The sequence below is a fragment of the Brachionichthys hirsutus genome, chromosome 20 (assembly GCF_040956055.1).
Source record: "Brachionichthys hirsutus isolate HB-005 chromosome 20, CSIRO-AGI_Bhir_v1, whole genome shotgun sequence".
Lineage (NCBI taxonomy): Eukaryota > Metazoa > Chordata > Actinopteri > Lophiiformes > Brachionichthyidae > Brachionichthys > Brachionichthys hirsutus.
The window spans coordinates 9,779,893-9,801,605 of NC_090916.1; the positions used below are offsets into that span (position 1 = coordinate 9,779,893).

The 21,713-nt window shown below is 57.0% G+C and overlaps 4 protein-coding genes across 5 annotated transcripts in view; 2 read left to right on the forward strand and 2 right to left on the reverse strand.

Annotated features, from left to right (window-relative positions):
• Positions 1-3,438, forward strand: part of pex7 (peroxisomal biogenesis factor 7) — an 8,100-nt gene extending 4,662 nt beyond the window's left edge. The window contains exons 10-11 of the mRNA XM_068753688.1: positions 1,362-1,461; positions 2,690-3,438. Coding sequence (XP_068609789.1) covers positions 1,362-1,461; positions 2,690-2,779 — 190 coding nt within the window. The 3' untranslated portion in view covers positions 2,780-3,438. The remainder of the gene's footprint in view (positions 1-1,361; positions 1,462-2,689) is intronic.
• A 797-nt stretch (positions 3,439-4,235) lies between these two features.
• Positions 4,236-7,903, forward strand: slc35d3 (solute carrier family 35 member D3). Its single transcript, XM_068753664.1, has 4 exons — positions 4,236-4,799; positions 5,553-5,763; positions 6,768-6,925; positions 7,003-7,903. Exons 1-4 carry the CDS (start codon positions 4,575-4,577, stop codon positions 7,639-7,641), a joined length of 1,233 nt encoding a protein of 410 aa, XP_068609765.1. The 5' UTR covers positions 4,236-4,574; the 3' UTR covers positions 7,642-7,903.
• A 2,114-nt stretch (positions 7,904-10,017) lies between these two features.
• On the reverse strand, positions 10,018-14,790 carry txlnba (taxilin beta a). 2 transcript variants are annotated; one of them, XM_068753663.1, is made up of 11 exons: positions 14,678-14,790; positions 13,889-14,132; positions 13,761-13,818; positions 13,561-13,658; positions 13,361-13,489; positions 13,095-13,289; positions 12,596-12,715; positions 12,305-12,379; positions 11,452-11,544; positions 11,136-11,231; positions 10,018-11,046 (listed from the first exon to the last, which is right to left on the reverse strand). In XM_068753663.1, exons 2-11 carry the CDS (start codon positions 14,078-14,080, stop codon positions 10,156-10,158), a joined length of 1,947 nt encoding a protein of 648 aa, XP_068609764.1. In that variant the 5' UTR covers positions 14,081-14,132; positions 14,678-14,790; the 3' UTR covers positions 10,018-10,155. The 2 variants fall into 2 exon arrangements, with proteins under 2 accessions (XP_068609764.1, XP_068609763.1); XM_068753662.1 differs by lacking the exon at positions 12,305-12,379 and adding an exon at positions 12,417-12,491.
• Positions 14,791-16,872: 2,082 nt separating this feature from the next.
• nmbr (neuromedin B receptor) lies at positions 16,873-20,181 on the reverse strand. Its single transcript, XM_068753727.1, has 5 exons — positions 19,793-20,181; positions 18,534-18,675; positions 17,902-18,111; positions 17,323-17,561; positions 16,873-17,216 (listed from the first exon to the last, which is right to left on the reverse strand). The coding sequence occupies exons 1-5, from the start codon at positions 20,179-20,181 to the stop codon at positions 17,090-17,092; spliced, it is 1,107 nt and encodes a 368-aa protein (XP_068609828.1). The 3' UTR covers positions 16,873-17,089.
• Positions 20,182-21,713: the final 1,532 nt, after the last annotated feature.

Consider the following 21,713-nt stretch of genomic DNA (forward strand, 5'->3'; position numbering starts at 1 on the left):
GTGGTAACGTATTAGCAGGTAACGGCATCATAAAGCCTGATAGGAACTGGTTAATGGGGCGGAACCCGAGCTCGGCAGACGGTTGCCGTGGGCGACTCATTCTCCAGCAGAACGGTTTGTCTCTCGGTACCGAACGGTCGCTCTGCTTCTTTCATTTCACTCTGTGTCCATTCGGTTCTGATCGATGATCCCCGATCCATTCATTACTGTGGCGTTACTGGGTTCACCTGCCGGGTCACATGATCAGACGAGGAGGCGTGTCATCCAGTCTGAGCCCGCCTCCATCCACCTTCCAGTGTGTCTGCTGACACACCTGCTGCTCCAGAGTACACACCTGGTGTGACTCCTCCCCTCCCCTCCTCAGATGTAAAAGGAGTGCTGTGTTTATTTGTGCCTCCTCCTCCTCCTCCTGCTCCTCCTCCTCAGTGACCTAATGAGTTTCATAGTACTGCTGCGAGCTGGCAGGTGAACGGCGTGGAACAATGGAGGATAAATACTGATGTCCTGTGGACAAAGGGCAGCATCAGCGTCTTTTGTGGAGACGCCACGGTGTTTGTCGAGCTGGGACACGCCGTGCTGCCACGCACACACCTGACGCTGTAATCACAGTCTCACATGACGCCGTCTCTGACTCGCTGCACGCCGTCTCTGACTCGCTGGACGGCGTCTCTGACTCGCTGCACGCCGTCTCTGACTCGCTGGACTCCGTCTCTGACTCGCTAATGAGGGACATGATGGTGTCCAAAGTTGTTGACAGCATCCATGACATCGTCCAGTGTGTTTGTGTCTGTCTCCACGTTAGCATAAAGTTTTTCTTATTTGAAGCATCAATCAGAGACGAAGACAAGACGGGACATTGTTGGGACGAAACCTGGACCAATCACAGAAGCTCAAAGAAGTGATTTACACTAACGGCTCACTCGGTGTGTGTGTGTGTGTGTGTGTGTGTGTGTGTGTGTGTGTGTGTGTGTGTGTGTTATTCCAGGTCTAATGGAGTTCAATCGGAGCTGCAGTGAAATGATTTAATTACATTTGCAAAGTGGATGAGTCTGGAGTGAATGTTCGCTGCGTCAGGACTTTGGCACACACACACATACACACACACACACACGCCTACACACACACACACACGCACGCACGCAGGAAGAGAAACTACCTTTCAATTAGTCTGATTGGCCGCTGCTGCCTGAGGTCTGGCGTTTTATTGGCTCTCTCTCTCTCTCTCTCTCCTTTCTCTCTTTTTCTTCTCCTCCTCCAGAGTGCTGACTCTCCTCCTCTTTAAATCATCCGGAACCGTGTCGGGTTCTGTGGTTCTGCAGACGGTTCTGCCGGTTGACGTCACTAAACTGTTTGTTCTTCAGGTTCTGGGATCACAGCCGGAACCGGCCTCTCCTGGAGACGGTGGAGCATCACTCGGAGTTTGTCTGTGGGCTGGACTTCAACCTGCACACGCCCACCCAGGTACCACACCCCCCGGCCAGGTACCACACCCCCCCGGCCAGGTACCACACCCCCCCGGCCAGGTACCACGCCCCCCCGGCCAGGTACCACGCCCCCCCGACCAGGTACCACACCCCCCCGACCAGGTACCACACCCCCCCGGCCAGGTACCACACCCCCCCGACCAGGTACCACACCCCCCCGACCAGGTACCACACCCCCCCGACCAGGTACCACACCCCCCCGGCCAGGTACCACACCCCCCTGACCAGGTACCACACCCCCCCGACCAGGTACCACACCCCCCTGACCAGGTACCACCCCCCCCCGTCCGGGTACCACTCCCCCCCGACCGGGTACCACAGCCCCCGACCAGGTACCACACCCCCCCGGCCAGGTACCACACCCCCCCGGCCAGGTACCACACCCCCCCACCCAGGTACCACACCCCCCGGCCAGGTACCACACCCCCTCACCCAGGTACCACACCCCCTCACCCAGGTACCACACCCCCCCGGCCAGGTACCACACCCCCTCACCCAGGTACCACTCCCCCCCGACCGGGTACCACAGCCCCCCGGCCAGGTACCACAGCCCCTCACCCAGGTACCACACCCCCTCACCCAGGTACCACACCCCCCCGGCCAGGTACCACACCCCCTCACCCAGGTAGCACCCCCCCCCGACCAGGTACCACCCCCCCCCCCCCGACCTGGTCCCTGATTGGCTGTGGCACACCCCCCCCCCCCCCCGACCTGGTTCCTGATTGGCTGTGGCGGAGTCAGAAAGCTGCGTCTTCAGTTTTAATACGACTACTTTGACTTTCCCAGGAACCGTCATTCGTCTCTCTGTTACCATGGCAATTAAAACTGATAAAAACATTCATTTATTCTTTTAATTATTTTTCTTTTTCATCCTTTTCTCGACTTAAAATACTTGACAGGCTGTTATTCAGACTTTGAACCTTTACTGCAGCTTTGTCCGCCGTCCTGTCGCCAGAACCAGAACCAGAACCAGGACGGGCTATGTGTGTAGAGGCTGGCTGGTTGCCTAGCAACCAGGTAAAAACACCATCATTACAGGAAGTCAGATGGACTGGATGTTCTGTCCTGGGAATTACCAACATGACCGAGGCAGCGGGTCTGGATCAGGCAGCGCCGACCCCCCCCCACGAGACCCGGGACCTGGTCCAGATCCAGACCTGGATTCTGTCCTTGCTGTCAGCTGATCGTGCTGTTGTGTGTTGCAGGTGGTTGACTGTTCCTGGGACGAGACGGTGAAGGTCTACGCCCCCTCCTGCCTGTCTGCTGCAACACCCCCACACACAGCAGCCTGCTGATTGGCTCACTGGATCCGTGTCAGCAGGACCCCAATCGATCAATAATCAACGGATCATTATCAACTCCGTTCAGACGGAGCACTGAGGACGTTGGACCTGAACCGGGCCGGTCTGGACCGGGTCGGGGTCAGGTCCGTGTTCATTGGTCCAGATTACAGACCTGTTTACTCTGGTACATGTCTGTGAACATACTGTACATTTCTGTGTACTTCTGGTACATGTCTGTGTACATCTGGTACATGTTTGTGTACTTATTGTACATGTCTGTGTACTTCTGGTACATGTCTGTGAACATACTGTACATTTCTGTGTACATGTGGTGCATGTCTGTGTACTTCTGGTACATGTTTGTGTACTTACTGTACATGTCTGTGTACTTCTGGTACATGTCTACCGCTATCATGTCGCCCACATTCTAGTAATATTTACAATATTCCGAGTTCTAAATGTTTTCCTTCCTCCTGCTGTGGCTGAGAGGCGGGGCTACACCCCGGATGAGTCGCCAGCGCAGGGCGGGGCCACACAGAGACAGAGACTCACAGCTCATTTATAGCGATCAGTTCACCTGAGGAACCCAGGCAGACACGGAGTCGAACCCACAACCTTCAGCGCGGCTTGATTCCGTCGTGTTCTGATCTCTGACATTAAAGACCTGCTGAACAGAACCCAGACCCGGCTGTATTGATATGTCCTCCAGAAGCTCCACGAGAGAGGACAATGTCCTTGGGGGTGGAGCCTCTGAACCAGGTAACCTGAAACCTGCAGATTCTTTTCTGGCTCGTGTTCCCGTCTTTCCTCGTTTGTGGAAGTCCTTCCGGGACATGGACAGAACCTCTGTCTCTGGGGAGGACATCAACAGCTGCGTGTCCCCTCTGAGGGATTTAGCCACAGAGGACAAGTCGTCTTCCACCGTCACACGGAGTGTCCAGCTGGACCAGAACGTCCCACGATGACGAGGACGTCGTCACACCGATCCATGAGGCGGCGGATTACTTGCTCCATAATCCCAGATGTTTAATCCCGTCGCTCCGAGATGATATTTAATCTACAGGTTAGAGGTCATCGATCGGTGACGTCATCGATCAGTGACGTCATCGATCAATGACGTCATCGATCGGTGACATCATCGATCAATGATGCGTCAGCAGCAGGTGGCGGATCTGATGGGACACCTGCCCAGGTGGGGAGTTTCCTCCTCCTCTTCCTCAGCTTCATCCTGGTTGAGATGGCGCCTGTGTTTGGGGACCTGGTGCAGGAGGAGGTGACCCGCTCCGCTCCGCTCCGGTCCGGTCCGGGTCTGTTTCTGCTGCCTGTCAGTGATAATTAAAACATTAAACAACCTCAAATATGAATAATTAACGGAGACGATGTTCACTAGTTTATTTGCTGAAGAAAAACGATCCTGGACCTCCTCCCTCCCTCCCTCCCTCCCTCTCTCCCCCATCTCCTCCCTCTCTCGGGTATTTCGCCAAGCGCTGCGGCATAAAGTCATATTTCAGTGGCAGCTCCCAGAGGACGACCTCCTCTCTCCTGATCTCCGGAGGTCTCTGGTTCTCCTCCTCTTCAGACTCACCGGGGGGGAGGGAGGGGGGTTAGGAGGAGAAGTGGAGGAGTATTTTCTAAAGAGAGTTGAACTGGAGAAAAGCGGAGCTCCTCCGTTTCTCTCCTCACTTTTCTCTCCCCAGGAGCTCCTTGATCGCCTCCTCCGCCGGGACTCCTCACGTTGCTCCTCCAGCAGCAGCGCGTCCCCGCCGCGCGTAAAAGCCCGAGCCTCCGGTCCGGTCCGGTTGTGGCCATGGACGTGGTCCAGCGGCGGCTGCTCGGGATCTCCGTGGCCGTGGCGCACGGCGTGTTCTCCGGTTCCCTGAACATCCTGCTGAAGTTTCTCATCAGTCGGTTCCACTTCAGCTTCCTGACGCTGTTGCAGCTTCTGACCAGCGGGGGCGCCGCGCTCACCCTGGAGACGCTCCGGCGGCTGGGGAGGGTTCGAATCCCGCCGTTCAGCCTGCAGCTGGCCAAGGTACCGCCGCCGGGCTCCGACCTTCACCTGCGGGATACACGAAACGAGTTTCACATTTCATTCCGAACTATGACGTCACAGCGTTTCTAAGATCCACAAACTAAACCGAAGCTCGTCGTGTTACGTCATCATCGAGTTTAGGACGAGTTTCGTGTTTCAAATGTGTAAAAATGTTCTGACCAGTGACCCCCCCCCCCCCACCCCCCCGCCGGATGGGTTATACCTGATTGATTGATTGATTGAGGAGCTGATTGGATGATTTGAAGGTAAAATATATATTTTTAAATGAAATAATAATTCTAGTTCAGTTCAAGCAGGAGGAAGGAGGCAGGAAGCAGGAGGAAGGAGGCAGGAGGAAGGAAGCAGGAGGAAGGAGGCAGGGGGAAGGAGGAAGGAAGCAGGAGGAAGGAGGAAGGAAGCAGGAGGAAGGAGGCAGGAAGCAGGAGGAAGGAAGCAGGAGGAAGGAGGCAGGGGGAAGGAGGAAGGAGGCAGGAGGAAGGAAGCAGGAGGCAGGAGGCAGGAAGCAGGAGGCAGGAAGCAGGAGGAAGGAAGCAGGAGGAAGGAGGAATCCCCCCCCACACACACATACCAACATGGTCTGAACCGGTCGGGAGCAATTGCCACGCCCCCTTTGGATGACAGGAAGCTCAAAATAAAAGAGCATTGATTCCTGGCCAATAGGATCCACCCTTGGTGTGCGTGTGCGTGTGCGTGTGCGTGTGCGTGTGCGTGTGCGTGTGCGTGTGCGTGCAGGACTTTGCCCCCGTGTGTGTCCTGTCCACGCTGCAGTCCTCCCTGACCCTCTTGTCCCTGCGGGGACTCAGTCTCCCGATGTACGTCGTCTTCAAGCGCTGCCTGCCGCTCTTCACGCTCAGCATCGGGGGGTGTGTCCTGAAGGACGGCGTCCCGTCCGTCGGCGTGGCAACCGCTGTCATCATCACCACCGGGGGGGCCGCGCTGGCTGGTACACGCACACACACACACACACACACACACTCCACCGCGGGATGGATCAGCTGTTGATCAGCACTAACTATTGATCGATACAGATTGTATGATCGTGTTTTCCCTGCAGTCTCTGACGGTCCATCTCCAGAGACCCTTTAACCAGATCCAGGTCCAGATCCAGATCCAGATCCAGGTCTCGGTGGACTCTGTGGTCTGCTGGGGACCTTCATCCTTCTTCCAGGGTTCACCGACCCCCCCCCCCCCCCCCCGCCCTGGTTCATGTTGGGAGGGGGTCGGTGTGTCTCCTCTGTGTCTGTGTGTGTATCTGTGTGTGTATCTGTGTGTGTGTGTGTGTGTGTGTCTGTGTGTGTATCTGTGTGTGTATCTGTGTGTGTGTGTGTCTGTGTGTGTATCTGTGTGTGTGTGTGTGTGTATCTGTGAGTGTGTGTGTGTGTGTGTCTCTGTGTATCTGTGTGTGTGTGTGTGTGTATCTGTGTGTGTGTGTCTGTGTGTGTATCTGTGCGTGTGTGTGTGTGTATCTGTGTGTCTGTGTGTGTGTGTGTGTGTGTGTGTGTGTGTGTGTGTGTGCGTGTGTGTGTGTGTGTGTGTGTGTGTATCTGCGTGTGTGTGTGTGTCTGTGTGTGTGTGTGTGTGTGTGTGTGTGTGTGTGTGTCTCCAGCCTTCCTCCAGGCAGGATTGATCTTGTCCTCCTCCTCTTCCTCGCTGCCTGTCTTCGTCTTTCGTCCCCCGTCCCACTCCCTGTCTCCGTCCTTTTTTAATTCCTCCTTTCAGATGCTGATTTACGTCGGAGGTTTAAAACTGTATTCTGTGTAAAAGTCTTTGGCGCTGGCCCCTCCCTCTTGGCGCCTGGTGGGTGGAGTCACGTTGTCCTCCCAGTGAGATCACCTGAGCAGGTGGCCGTCGGCCCGAGCTGTTTGCCTTTCATTTCCGTTGGACGGATGAGCCAAGCGTCCGGTATCCTAGCAACAGCGCTGTGACCCCCCCCCCCTCTGCTCTCAGGTGCCGGTGACCTCAGCGGCGACCCGTTCGGCTACGTGACCGGCGTGCTGGCGGTCATCGTCCACGCCTCCTACCTGGTTCTGATCCAGAAGGGCAGCCTGGACAGAGAGCACGGGCCGCTCACGGCGCAGTACGCCATCGCCACCATGGCGACGCCGGTACCGGCGCCGGCCCTCCACACGCTCCCAGCCTCTGCCCCGCCTCCTCCTGACTCTGCCCCGCCTCCTCCTTCCAGGTGCTCCTGCTCTGCTCCTTCATCTCCACGGACGCCGTCAGCATGTGGAGCTACGCGGGCTGGTCGGACCCCCACGTCACCGCCATCTTCGTCTGCTGCGTCCTCATCGGCGGCGCCATGAACTTCACCACGCTGCACTGCACCTACATCAACTCGGCCGTCACCACCAGCTTCGTGGGCGTGGTCAAGAGCATCGCCACCATCACCGTGGGCATGCTGGCGCTGGACGACGTGGCGCCCACCGGGCTGTTCATCGGCGGCGTCGCCGTCAACACCGTGGGCTCCGTCACCTACTGCATCGTCAAGTACTACGAGATGAAGAGGAGGAGCCTCTACGAGGATCTGGAGGAGGAGGAGCAGGAGCAGCGAGCGCCTCCTGGCGAGCCCTGCGGGGACGAACCCGCAGCCGGTACCGACCCGGACGGGAAGGAGGCTAATGGACAGGTGTGCAGCGCTGACCGGAAGGAGGGGCGGGGTTCTACCATCATGACTGAGCAGGAGGTTCTGGAGATGCAGCGGGAGCACCTCCACAAGGAGAGCCCCGCCTCCAGCTACGTGGGCGTGTGGCGCTCCGTCAGACACCTGCAGTTCCTGAAGAGAGAGCCTTTGATCAGCAACATGGAGCAGCAGAGTCCGTGACCAGACCGGACCGGACTCCAAAACCCACATGGGCCTCCCCCGTTAGCGTTAGCACTGTTAGCACTGTTTGTCAGCATTAGGAGGAGGCTCCCGGTGGAGGAGAGGGGAGGGCCTACCTCCTCCTCCTCCTCCTCCGGGGCGGCCCGCTGGGCTACGGGCTAGCACAGCGTAGCATGATCCGGGCTGTGCTAGCCAGCTAGCAAAGCAAAAGCAGGGAACGGCAAACAGAAATGACGGGCGAACTCTAGTTTCTGATTGGTTGGAGGAATGAGGGTGGGAGGAGTCTGGAGAAGCATGAATCAACGGCCTTGTTTGTTTGTGTCTACGCTGGTGTCTCTGTTTACTGTTTATTGGTTGTTTACGAGTTAAAGCGAAGGATGTGACATCACGTTTCTGGGCGTGGCTTTTTGTCCCGCGGGAGATTTTTCCTGCTGAAATATCAACACGGGTTCTGGGCGAGTTCTGTAACGTTCAAAGTGCTGCCGGGTCAGAACCGGTTGGTCTGGACCTTCCGAGCCGGGAACGTCGCTGTCAGCCGCTGATCCGTGTCGCTTTTCCCGCTCAAAAACACAAAGGAAATTATTATTTGTTATTTGGTTTATTTCACTTCCTGTTTAACATTTAGATAATTTAGCTGATGTTAGGTTGTGTGCAAATGATGTCTCACCTATAAGAGCTAACATGAGCTCTGCTGCTAACCTAGCCAGCTGTATTCGTCTCAGTATAAGAGCTAACATTAGCTCTGCTGCTAACCTAGCCAGCTGTATTAGTCTCACCTATAAGAGCTAACATTAGCTCTGCTGCTAACCTAGCCAGCTGTATTAGTCTCAGTTATAAGAGCTAACATTAGCTCTGCTGCTAACCTAGCCAGCTGTATTTGTATCCACACTGGATTGCATCACTCTCACCAAAATGGTCTCAGTTCCCTTTTTTCGCCAGCGGTTGCTAGCTCCTGAGCCTCGTATAGTTAGCATTAGTTAGCGGCTACGTCAGGATAAAAGAAATGCATAAATCAGCCCCGCTAGCCGCAGCAGACTGGTCGTGGCTTATTTGATTGGTTCACACTGTTTAAATTTAACATACACGCGTTTTGTGTTTCACTCGACTTGAAGACATTTTCCGTCTCTGGTGATTCACCCCTCATCCGACGGTCGGATGAAGCCCGTCGGATGAGGGGCTGGCGCTCCTCCCTGGAGGTGAACTTAATCCTGACAGCAGCTCCTTCTGTGAAATCCTCGTTTCCAGAATGAATTAGAGGAACTTAAGCGTCCCTTCGTGGAGACGTGTCCTCACCCGACTCCGGGACTCACCGAGGAGGAGGAGGAGGAGGAGGAGGGTGGGCTCACGCTCGGCTCCCTGCTGTGATGAAGATTCCATCCGTCATGCTGAACCGTGGCTCTGACGGAGGTGGAGAGCTAATCTCTCCGTTCGCAGCAGCAGAGCGAGGATGTTGAGCCTCGGAGCGTCGGATGCTCAGGCGGGATGTTTCCGGACGTCGTTTGGGCCCGGAGCGTCGGATGTTCAGGCGGGATGTTTCCGGACGTCCTTTGGGCCCGGAGCGTCGGATGTTATCCACATCAGGAGCATCCGACGGAGAAACACCCAGAAGTCTGTTCACGAGGATCCGATCTCCGACGTTCCTCCGGATCCCTAAAGAACCACTTCCTGAGCAGGGCCAGGTCAGTCTGGCACACCTGAACAGGTGAGCTGTAACCTGAACGCACCTGATGCCGGTGAGTTCAGCCCGCTGCCACGTTAAACTCAGGATGCTGATTGGTCGAAAGGAGCTGCCCTCCTTTGGGCTTGTGTGCGTGCGTGCGGGTGCGTGCGTGTGATTATTCTGGCGCGTTAAAGACCTCTCAGGATTGTTTAAGGACCTCTGCCGCCCTCTGGTGGCGTCGGGTAGAACTGCACCTGAACTGACGGCTGAAGCCGCCTCACCTTTGGAGGGCAGCAGCTCCACCTAGTGGACAGGAGGTTGTTGCTGACGACAGCCAGTCAGCACAACCGCGCTGACGTCACGGTCACGGCCAATGGGGGCCGACCTACCTGATGCGAGTTTGGCTTAAGCCCCGCCCCCGTCACAAATCTTCACCGAATCAGTCAGAAGAACCCGAATCTGTTTATTAGCACAGGTTTTTAGGGTTTACACCAACAGCAGACAAACTTCTTGTTCTCCCTTGGGGGGGGGGGGGGGGGGGGGGGTCGGTCTGAGTCGGGCCCGCTCCGGCCCAGTAGAACCTGGAAATGCCTCAGGTAGCACAACAAGCTAAGAGTTAACCTTGGCATGCGCTGTGGGCGGAGCAACGAGCAACCAATAGTGAACCTTCTGCTACGGTGCGGGTCCGCCGGAGGACTTCAAACATCTCTGAGGTCCACGGTGCATGTCCAGCTTTATTTGTCCTTCCCCTCAGGTAACATTAAATCTTTAGGAAACACAGTATGAGCGTGACCAATCAGAACAAAGTAACCTGTGACATCACGGTTGGGTCCCGACTCCACCCCCAATGAGCTTTAGCTCGCGTTCTTCAGGCTCCTCTTCTTCTTTCTCTTTGGAGTCTGATCCTTTGAGGAGTCTGGACTGGAGGACGGCGCTGATTCTGGTTCTTTCTGTGGTTCCGACTGGACCTGGTCTTCTTGCTGGCGGATCAGAAGCTCAGGACGGGCTTCGGGAGGTTTCTGTTGGGTCTCCTCCTCCGGTTCTACAGGTCGTCCCTTTCTGCCCTCCACGGGAACTTCTGCTGGTGACGCCGCTTCAGCCAGGACAACCGGCTCCTGCTCGGGGACAGAGGTGTCCTCCTGCTTGGGGACAGGGGCGTCCTCCTGCTCAGGGAGTGGGGCGTCCTCCTGCTCGGGGACTGAGGCGTCCTCCTGCTCTGGGACAGGGGCGTCCTCCTGCTCTGGGACAGGGGCGTCCTCCTGCTCTGGGACAGGGGCGTCCTCCTGCTCTGGGACAGGGGCGTCCTCCTGCTCGGGGACTGGGGCGTCCTCCTGCTCGGGGACTGGGGCGTCCTCCTGCTCGGGGACTGGGGCGTCCTCCTCTTTAAACTGAGTTAATAAAGACCTGACTGCATCTTCATCATCTAACTCATCTTCATCAACAGGAGGCGTGGCCAAGAGGGAGGCGGCAAACTCCTGCAGTTTGGCCTGCTCTTCCCTGAGACGGGTCATGTCCTCTGTCAGGACCGGGTCCCTCTCCTGGATGTTCTGGGCCTCTGCAGGCTTCAGCAGTCCGGACTCGTCCTCGTCCTCTGTGATGTCCTCGGGCTTCGGGACGCTGGAGAGACGGACCTCCTTGATCTTGCCGTAGAGGACGGCCCTCTCGTCCTGCAGGGCGCGGCACAACTTCTCCAGCCGCTGGATCTTCAGGACGAACAGGTCGTACTCGTTGCTCTTCTCCGTTCTCTGGAACAGAAACAGGAAGTAAGCATCATCCGTCCAAACTCCGCTCCTCGCCTCCTCCTGATTGGTTTAACAGGAATCAGATTACAAACCTCTTGGATCATGTCGGTCAGAGCCTTGTTGCAGTTCTCAAACCTGGTCCTCCACACGTTGGACTCTTTGTCCATCTTCTGCATCTTCTCCGTCATCTAAAGGGGGCGGGGTTTGAATTAGATAGAATGTTAGAGTACAAGTACAGTCACACAGTAGCGTGTATTACAGTACAAGTACAGTCGCACAGTAGCATGTATTACAGTACAAGTACAGTCAAACAGTAGCATGTATTACAGTACAAGTACAGTCAGACATCCTGTCTAAGAGGAGCATTTCAACACGTGTCCTGATGGAAGACAAACGTCTCCGACCCACCTTCTCCATCTCTTTCTTGAAGTGGGCGTAGATCTGGTTGCTCTTCGCCAGCGTCTCCTGAAACTCGTCAAACTTCTGAGCGTAGAGAGTCAGCTGGGAAGAGACGAGACGGGAAACGAGACAGGAGACAAGACGGGAGACGAGACAGGAGACGAGACAGGAGTCAGCCGGTGCCATAGACAACGCGGGGGGGGGGGGGGGGGTCTAAACGGACTCGTCATGTGATTACAGAACCGGGCCCTGATTGTTGCCGGGAAACGAGCAGATTGGGTAATAATATTCTGGTGAACCCGACACCCGGCTGGGGTCGATTTAGGGGGCGAGGTTCTGGGGTCCCTTTAGGGGGCGAGGTTCTGGGGTCCATTTAGGGGGCGAGGTTCTGGGGTCCATTTAGGGGGCGAGGTTCTGGGGTCCCTTTAGGGGGCGAGGTTCTGGGGTCCCTTTAGGGGGCGAGGTTCTGGGGTCCATTTAGGGGATGAGGTTCTGGGGTCCCTTTAGGGGGCGAGGTTCTGGGGTCCATTTAGGGGACGAGGTTCTGGGGTCCCTTTAGGGGGCGAGGTTCTGGGGTCCAGATTAAAGTCCTGTCTGATTTAAACCCAGAACCTTCTGCCCAATCAGGTCTAATCAATAATCAGTTCTGATCGGCGATGGTCCGTCCCACGCTGGTTTAAACCGGGACGGCAGAACCGCTGTGTTCTGGTTGGGTTCTGGTTGGGTTCTGGTTGGGTTCTGGTTGGTGAAACCTAATGTAGGCATGACCAGAGCGCTGCTAGCCACACGCCTAGCTCGCCATCGTTAGCTATTGTTAGCGCAGCGCTAGCTCAGGCCCCTCCCTGTGGGCGGGTGCATTCACCTGTGCCTGCGTCGCCGCCCCCTGCTGTGTGAGTGTCTGAGCCTGCAGCTTCCACTCAGCCGCCTGAACCAGTAACTAGAGAGAGACAGAGTCCGGTTAGCGGCGCCGTTACCTTCTTCTTCATGGACAGCTCCTGCTCCTTCATAGCGAAGCATTTCTTTGTTTTGTCAATAGCCTCCCTAAGCAACTACGGCAACAGAGACAGGTCAAAGTTAATCCGGGCCGACGGCAAGGTGCACGAGAGGCGTGGCCGAGGCGGCGGGCCTCTGGGCCGGGCCGGGTCGGACTCACGTATTCTTTCTCCCGCCGGTGCTTGTCCTCGGCCTCGGCTAGCCGAGCGTTAGCCTGCTGCACTTTAGCTTCGGACAGTTTCTGCTGCAGATCTCTGCGGCTGTTGAACTTCTCCAGGTTCTGCAGAGAGAGAAGAAGAACCTGAACGGGTCTGGAGAGAGAAGAAGAACCTGAATGGGTCTGGAGAGAGAAGAAGAACCTGAACGGGTCTGGAGAGGGAGAAGAAGAACCTGAACGGGTCTGGAGAGAGAAGAAGAACCTGAACGGGTCTGCAGAGAGAGAAGAAGAAGCTGAACGGGTCTGGAGAGAGAGAAGAAGAACCTGAACGGGTCTGGAGAGAGAAGAAGAACCTGAACGGGTCTGGAGAGAGAGAAGAAGAACCTGAACGGTTCTGCTGCCGTGGACCTGAGGACCGGCGTCCCGAGAACCGGCGCCCCCGTCCTGTCAGACATGCTCCTCTCTAAAGTTTGGACGTTCATTGATTGATTGATTGATTCACCTCCTCCCTCTGCTCACACTGGTCCAGCAGCCCCCCCAGCTTGCGGCTCAGGTTCTGGTTCTGGATGCTCAGCTGCTCGTTCCGGCTGCTGTGCTTCTGGATCTGGGTCTGGATCTCCAGCAGCTTCTCCTGGAAGTCCTCCACCATCTCCGCCTTGCTCTCCTCGTCCGCCCTGCAGCGCAGGAGGGTCTCCTCCTGGGGGAGGACAGAGGGGTGTAGGAGGTGCGGGGCGGGGGGCGGGGCGGGGAGCGGGGGGGCGGGGCTACCCTCAGCGTGATGTAATGTCCCTGCAGCTCGCTGCACAGCTGCTCCAGGTCGCTCCGGGCCGCTCCGCTGCAGCGCACCTCCTCCAGGAGGACGGGCAACCTCTGCTGCAGGAGGCGCAGCGAGGCTGCCTGCGCACACACACACACACAACTCAGGTGTGCTGCCTGCTGGACATGCCCCCTTTACCAGTTGCTCTCACCAGTTCTGCGTACGTCCTCAGCAGGTCCTCCAGTTTGTCTTCTGGAGACGAGAACCGGTCCAGCCTCTGCATGACCAGAGAAACGTCTGTGGAGACTCCTTTCAAAATAAAAGCACCGCATGTGACATTAAACGGCAGCAGCATGATGGGAAATGTAGGCTCCGCCCCCACGCTCCTCTCAAAGCATCTCCCTAGCTCACCTGCGTCCACGGCGACCGTCATCGTCTTCATCGTCTCCATCTCGTCCTCCATCGTCCTCTGATGGTCAAAGCAGCACAGGTCAGCGGCGGCGGCTTCCTGCGTGGCCGGGTCAGGTCACATGACCCACCTGTCTGTCCAGGACGCTGGCCGCAGGGCCGTAGGTGCTGATGATGTCCTCCAGCCGCCGGCTGAACTCCTCCAAAGGGTCACGGGAGCCAGAGGAGGCGGCAGGAGAAGCCGCCGCGTCTCCTTCTGTGGAGGAGGACGCTGCGTCGGGCTGGGGTGGCGGCGCCGCCGCCGCTGCTTTCATCATCTCCATCCGGACGGACGCTAAGGCTAAGGCTAAGGGACCACCAGGTAGACCAGTGATGCTGCAGGTAAGACACACCTGCTTTTAACGGGAATGGAGGGGGGCTGTGATTGGTAGAATGCCTGCTATGCCCCACCCCTTTTCCACTTTTTGCCCAGAGGCTCTGTTGCAACATGATGGCGGCCATGTTGTTGTATCTGGAAGCTAAAATTAGCCTCTGAGCTAACACCCCCCCCCCCCCACGACACCTGTTAAAGGCTCATCTATTCTGAGTACGCCCAAATATGGTCAAACAGCTTCACTCATCCTGTACAGACACAAATCCGTTGAAACTTCACGCGTTTCCATAGAAACGCCTTTCTTTGTTTACTCGGTCCACTCATCCATCAGGCTCCGCCCACCGGGGCACCCAGCCAATCACACGCCTCCACCTTTTGTTCATTCTTAGCCTCCAAAGCAGCAGATTTAATTAACCAGAAGTAAACAACAACAAACACTTCCTGTTGGTAAACGTAGGGGCCGGCCTTCATCTGGTCCCGCCTCCTCAAAGGAAACAAATCTATTAAAAGACATCTAGAAAAGGAGGACAGAAGGAGAACGACCTACCAGGAGCCAACGAGAGGAGGTGAAGAATGGACAGAGGCAGAGGAGGAGCAGGAGGAGCAGGAGGAGCGGGGGGAGCGGGAGGAGCGGGAGGAGCGGGAGCGTCCTGCTGATAGGACAGACGACAGCTGACCCCCAAAATAACCCGGGACGGAATGTTGTTGGACCCTGCAGCGCCGGCGTCTGATTGGCTGCCTGAGCTCCTGCTGTTCTTCTTCTTCACGTGTTGCAGACAGAAAGTGTCTGAGTCTGTCCTGTAGGGGGCAGCAGAGAGCCGCCTGCTGGGACCAGAGAGTGTGTGTGATCAGTAGAGGGTCCAGTGACCTCATCAATAAGCCTGTCTGACTGTCCTCGCCGTCCGTCTCCGTGTCCCTGGCTAAACGGACGACCCGTGCCGGGAGCGCGGCGCCGCCTCGCAGACGTAAGGGAGAGAGAGGAGGACGAAAGAAAACGCAGATCTAACCCTCTCACTAAAGGTCAAAGGTCACCAGAGGAAGCTCGTCCACCAGGAGACCCCAGCTAGCCAGCGTTCCGTTAGCTTGTTAGCGGTCGGATGAACTCATGAAGCAGAAAATGAATTCTAATTCATTATAAGTTATATCAAGAGCGAGAGCTACGTTTAGCATAAATGAAACGCTTTAATACGGGAGCCTGGACCGGTGGGGGTTGGAGGTCGGGGGTCGGAGGGCAACAACGTCCATCCAAAGGAACCTAATTCAGCGTTGAATGGTTTGAAACCGGTCGTCCCCTCAGTGTCAGCAGCGGATCAATGATGTCGATTGGTGCTCTAGCGGCTTCGTTTCCTCGGTGTGTCGTGTGGGGCGGAGCTTAGAAGCATCCCGGGCTCCCTTAGAAACACAAACAGGACATCAATCCGATGCAACAGCTGGTCCATTGATTAACGTCCTTTAATTATTGAATCATCTGGAGGCGGAAAGGATTTAATCAGGATGAGAGACGGACAGAAAGGAAACGCAACGCTGCGTGGACGCGGCGTGGACCCGGCGTGGCCCCGGCGTGGACGCGGCGTGGCCCCAGCGTGGACCCGGCGTGGACGCGGCGTGGACCCGGCGTGGACGCGGCGTGGCCCCGGCGTGGACGCGGCGTGGACGCAGCGTGGACGCAGCGTCCCATCGAGGATGTTGGGTCTAAACGGCGTGTTTCTGTTCTCCTCTGGGGAGCCCGTCCAGGTGCTGTCTACCTGGGGGGGCCCCCGGGGGCCGACCGTGCTCAGAGATCACCTCCGGTCCCTCATCCGACGGACAGACTTCCTGTAGAAAGCTTTTATTTTGTTACAACAACAACACCGTTTACAGCCTCGCCCAGCGGGCCCCTTGAAACAGCCACACGCGTGAACGGGCCCCTTGAAACAGCCACACACGCATGCAGAGAGGGAGTGCGTGGCTCTCGAACCCGCTGGTGTTCTCATATGGGGGGGGGGCTATGAACTGACAGCTGCTGTAACCATGGTGACATGCTGTGATGAAGACGAGCGATGTTCTCCTGACACTGAAGGCGCAGGTTCCTGCTGTCGCCGTGGGAACACGCCAGTCATGTGATCAAAGACTCCCTCTGTCTCCCTCTGTCTCTCTGTGTCTCCCTCTGTCTCCCTCTGTCTCTCTCTGTCTCCCTCTGTCTCCCTCTGTCCCTCCCTGTCTCTCTCTGTCTCTCTCTGTCTCCCTCTGTCTCTCTCTGTCTCCCTCTGTCTCCCTCTGTCCCCCTCTGTCTCTCTCTGTCTCTTTCTGTCTCCCTCTGTCTCTCTCTGTCTCCCTCTGTCTCTTTCTGTCTCCCTCTGTCTCCCTGTGTCCCCCTGTCCCTCCCTGTCTCCCTCTGTCTCCTTCTGTCTCTCTCTGTCTCCCTCTGTCTCTCTCTGTCTCCCTCTGTCTCTTTCTGTCTCCCTCTGTCTCCCTCTGTCTCTTTCTGTCTCTTTCTGTCTCCCTCTGTCTCCCGCTGTCCCCCCCCCCAGCCAGTCCACTATGAGTCTTAGGTTCTGTCCAAGGTTTCTGCCTGTTAAAGGACGTTTTTCCTTGCCTCCGTCTCCAGAGTTCTTGCTCGTGGGACAAGTTGGGTTCTGTCTGTCCCTGCAGGTCTTGAGACGACTTCCTGTTATGATCTGGTGGTGGAAATAAAATTGATCACAACATCTTGTGATCGGAGCCATCGGTTTAGCTTAGCTTAGCTTAGCTTCAACCAGTCCGGCCTGGGCTGGGGTTCAGGACGGCTCCGGTCTCTGGGGACCCGGTTCGGTCCGGGTCCGGCAGGTGGATCAATACAGCCCGATGGTGAGCAGACATGCTAGCGTAGCGATCATGCTATCAGACCCAGGTGTGTGTGTGTGTGTGGGGGGGGGTTATGCTTCAGCCACTTGGCTACGCTCTCTAGTGCCTCCTGCAGGAGGAGCAGAAGCTCCCCTCGTTACAGCGCCACCTCCTGTCTGTTGGAGGGTGTGGTCTTCTTAATGGAGGTGAGGCGGATGTGGGAGGTGCTCTGCAGGGAGCCGGCCTGGCGCTCGGGGGCGGGGCCGTGACCACATCGTAGCTGACTGAAGAAGGACAGAGTTAGCATGAGTACCGCTATCATGAACGCTATCATGTGTATCTGTGGGCGGGGCCAGGAATATAAAACACCCACGAGGGGGCCTGTCTCACCTGTTGAAGTGTCTGCGGAAGCTCCCGCTCAGCAGGTAGAGGGCGAAGGGGTTGACGCAGGAGGAGGAGAAGCTGAGGACCCGGGCCAGCAGGGTGACCACCATGTGGGCCGGGGAGAGGTCCACCTGGTGGTAGTGGAAGGAGCGGTACATGTAGAGCAGGTGGGTGGGGAACCAGCACAGCGCGAACACGCCCACCAACACCAGCACGACCCTCGCCAGGCGCTTCCTGGTCTCCACCTGGAGGGGGCGGAGCAGCACGGTTAGAGTCTGAGGGGGCGGAGCACCTTCACCCTATGTCCATTCATGTTACGGGGCCCCTACACATTCATGCAGGTGTGTGTGGATAGTTTCGAGGGGCCCCTTGTCGGGTGGAAACCACCCGTGACCCTTTAGCTGTTAGCTCACCAGGGACCGATGGACTGGGGGACTTTTATTGTGAAAACCCAGCAGACTTCCTGTCCCGACTGGTGGACCCTGACAGGATTCCTGCGGTTCTGTTTTAAATGATGACCTGATCTGACTTCCTGTCACCTTCCTGACCCGCTGACCCGGTCCGGCGCCGCCCACGCCCACTCACCTGTCTCTTGGTGGGGTCGCTGACCTCGCCCGGCATGTCGTGGGCGCTCTGGGTCAGGGTGCGGGCGATGTGGTAGTAGAACACCGAGATGACGGCCAGAGGGACCAGGAAGTAGACCAGGAAGACCAGAACCGAGTGGACCCTGGGATGCACCGGGTTGGACAGCGGGTACGGAACGCAGTTGGTGAAGGTGGCGTTGGTGTCGACGCCCTGACCCAGAAGAAGCACAGATGGGTTCCGCATTAGAACCCCACCGGTTCCTGCAGATCCTCAAGAACCGGTACTGGCAGAACCAGAGCAGAGAAATACACTGAAGAGGATGATGAGGGCTCAGAAGGTTCTGGTCCAGCCCGGTTCTGAAACGATCGACTGAACGAACGAGTCATCAGAGAGGCGAACCGATCAGCACCTGCTCAGCTGTGTTTCCATAGCAACGAGAAGACCAAACACCTTGAAGAGGCGGTTGTTGTATAGTACTAGTGTAGTATTAGCTGGAGTATTCCTTATAGTGTTTTAGTATTACTTGTAGTGTTTACTGTAGATTATTTTGTAATATGGCAGTATTCCGTGTAGTATGCTTGTAATATTGCAGTATTTCTTGCAGTATTTCTTGCAGTATTTCTGGATTCTACCTGCATGGACACGACTTGTGAGAAGACGGCTTCGGGGACGGCCAGCAGGACGGCCAGCAGCCAGATGGACGCGGCCTTCAGACAGGTCCAGGAGACGGCGCTGGACGCCTGGATGTCCATCGGGGTGACGACCGCCCTATACCTGAGGGACGAGACAGAAACCGGGTCAGTACCGGAACCCGGCAGAACCCAGCAGAACCCAGGCTCTCCCGTCCTGAGGCCCCCACCTCCATCCCCTCCTCTCCTCTCCTCCTCTCCTCTCCTCTCCTCTCCTCTCCTCTCCTCTCCTCTCCTCTCCTCTCCCGGTGCTGTTGATCGGGTTTGGACCCTCTCCCTGCATGTGGGTGGAGTTTCTCCTGGTCCGGTTCCTGTGTGGTAGACGGGCCTGGTTCTGACCCAAACCTGCTGCAGGTTAGCTGACGTGCTAACGTGCTGACGATGCTGCTGCACGTCTCCCTGCTGATGCTCCTGAAGGACCTCCAGGCGACTCCGGGGCGGTTCTGGGCTCGTTAGGGCCTCATTAGAACCCATCTGGGTCGGACACGCGGCTGCGTGAACAGGAAATGACTTTTCCTGTTAGCGACCTGAAAACCGATGTTTACGGCATCATCGGGGGGTGACCAGAACAAACGAGGGCCGGCACCTCGCCGGTGACCTTCAGGATCCTCAGAACGCCGACCCGCTGCATAAATGGAGAAACTCCTGTCCTCCGAAAGCCCGGATCAGAACCAGAATCCATGAATTCTGAAGAGTTCAGCTGCTGCCATGCAGCACACACACACACACACACACACACACGCACACGCACACGCACACACACATGCACATGGACACACACACACATGCACACACACACACACACACACACACATGCACAGACACACATGCACACACACACACACATGCACACACACACACATACACACACACAGATACACATGCACACACACACACATGCACACACACAGACACACATGCACCCCCACACACATGCACACACGCACACACACATGCACAGACACACATGCACGCACACACACACGCACACACACACGCACACGCTAACAGTCGTACGTCAGCCAGACGGCTGGATCTACACCCAATCAATGTGAACGCCGATCTGAATTCATAATCATGTTAATAACGCATTAATAACACATTAATAACACAAATCAATACAGATCGGACCAGTGGCTCGGTCGGAACGACGTGACTGAGATTTAGTTCTGTTCTGGTCCCCCCCCCGTGTGTCGTCCTACCTGTCCGCGCTCAGCGCCGTGAGCGTGAACACGGACACGCCGACCGACGTGAGCTGGATGACGGCGATGAGCTTGCACGCCGCCGCGCCGAGCAGCCACTCCTCGGAGAAGAACCGGAAGGCGTCCACGGGCACGCAGGTGAGCAGCAGCAGCAGGTCCCCCGCCGCCAGGCTGCTGATGAAGACGCTGGGCACGCCCCGCGCCGCGCGGCTGCTGATGAAGATCCTCACCAGCGTGACGTTCCCCAGCAGCCCGACGGTGAACACGAGCACGTAAACCGGAGCCATGACGCAGCGCAGGACGAGGTGGACCGAGTCCGGGCTCGGAGCCTCGGGACCGGGACCGGGACCGGGACCGGGCGGTGAGGACGAGAGGAACTCGCCGTCCATCGGCGCGTAACGGAGGCTCCGTGCGTAAAGACGCAGGGAAACGGAACCGAAGCGACCGGCAGAGAGCAGAAAGTTGACCGACTAACAGCGGACCGACCGACGGACCGACCGACGGTCTGTCGGGAGGGCGAGCAGCGACTGACGCTCGTCAAGAAACGGCGGCTCTACTTTAACGCCGGGAGCACGCACGCGCTCTCCCCCCGTGCGTGTGCGCGTGCGTGTCTCGCTTGTTCTCAGAGTTCACTGAGATTTATTGTTCTATTTTATTATTGATTCTTCAACCTTCACAACAAACTCATCCTATCGGAGGCGCAGGTGGTTGAGAGGTCGAGAGGTTGGCGGTTCGATTCCCGGCTCAGACACATGTGTGCACTGTTGTTGTCGTTGCCGGAGCTGATGACGTTTGATTCTGGTCACAAATCAGAGTTGAAAGGTCAGGACCCGGTTACAGGTGAGGACCCGGTTACAGGTCAGGACCCGGTTACAGGTGAGGACCCGGTTACAGGTCAGGACCCGGTTACAGGTGAGGACCCGGTTACAGGTCAGGACCCGGTTACAGGTGAGGACCCGTGGACCCGGTTACAGGTGAGGACCCGTGGACCCGGTTACAGGTGAGGACCCGTGGACCCGGTTACAGGTGAGGACCCGGTTACAGGTCAGGACCCGGTTACAGGTGAGGACCCGGTTACAGGTCAGGACCCGGTTACAGGTGAGGACCCGGTTACAGGTGAGGACCCGGTTACAGGTCAGGACCCGGTTACAGGTGAGGACCCGTGGACCCGGTTACAGGTCAGGACCCGGTTACAGGTGAGGACCCGTGGACCCGGTTACAGGTGAGGATGCACCTGTCAATATTTTCATCAGAACGTTTCTCAGGCTGATGGGACGAAGGCTCCGCCTCCTGAGACGAGGCTGCGCTGATGATGTTTACACATCCTGGCTGGCGGGGGTCGTGGGGGGGTTCCTGATCCGATCTGGAGGTTCTGATCGCATGTTCAGAACCAGAGCTGTTCTGATGAATCCATCACTCCTGTTTGTTTGTTCTTTGTGTGAACCAGAACCGACCCGTTTGGACCCGCTGACCTCAGACTCTCAGGAGGAGACATCGAACCGGCACCGGAACTTCAAAGTAAAAGTACGACGAGATGATCATGTGACGCTTTGTGAGCAAACAACGGCTCTCATCTCTAATGACCTTTGACCTTGTGTTTTCAGGGACGTCGTTCCCTCTCTGAATGTCTCTGTGGTGGACAGACTCCGCCTCCCAGCTCCTCCATTGTGGTTTATTTTGAAAGGCTGGAGCGGAAGCGTCCCATCATGATCCTGGTCTGACGCTGCCTCTGTCCCGCACCGTCCCGCACCGTCCCGCACCGTCCCGCACCTGGCCCGAGTTTAGGATCCCTGCGTGGACTCAGAGGCGGGAATGAACAACACAGCGCCCGGACTACGGTTGGTGCGTGGACTTCCTTATCTCGCCCTGTCCCGTTTTGATTCTGGGGATTTTGTCTCGGTGGGGGGGCGGCCCGGTTTTG

Excerpts from the sequence above, each read along its gene's own strand:
- slc35d3 (XM_068753664.1), top strand. The coding sequence starts at position 4,575 with ATGGACGTGGTCCAGCGGCGGCTGCTCGGGATCTCCGTGGCCGTGGCG. Across the intron at positions 4,800-5,552 it reads TCAGCCTGCAGCTGGCCAAG|GACTTTGCCCCCGTGTGTGT; the intron begins GTACCGCCGCCG and ends GTGTGCGTGCAG. Across the intron at positions 6,926-7,002 it reads TCGCCACCATGGCGACGCCG|GTGCTCCTGCTCTGCTCCTT; the intron begins GTACCGGCGCCG and ends TCCTCCTTCCAG.
- txlnba (XM_068753663.1), bottom strand. The coding sequence starts at position 14,080 with ATGGAGATGATGAAAGCAGCGGCGGCGGCGCCGCCACCCCAGCCCGAC. Across the intron at positions 12,380-12,595 it reads ACCGGCGGGAGAAAGAATAC|TTACTGGTTCAGGCGGCTGA; the intron begins GTGAGTCCGACC and ends GTCTCTCTCTAG. Across the intron at positions 11,545-12,304 it reads GGGCGGCGACGCAGGCACAG|CTGACTCTCTACGCTCAGAA; the intron begins GTGAATGCACCC and ends GTCTCTTCCCAG.
- nmbr (XM_068753727.1), bottom strand. The coding sequence starts at position 20,181 with ATGGACGGCGAGTTCCTCTCGTCCTCACCGCCCGGTCCCGGTCCCGGT. Across the intron at positions 18,676-19,792 it reads ACGGCGCTGAGCGCGGACAG|GTATAGGGCGGTCGTCACCC; the intron begins GTAGGACGACAC and ends CTCGTCCCTCAG. Across the intron at positions 17,562-17,901 it reads GCGACCCCACCAAGAGACAG|GTGGAGACCAGGAAGCGCCT; the intron begins GTGAGTGGGCGT and ends CGCCCCCTCCAG.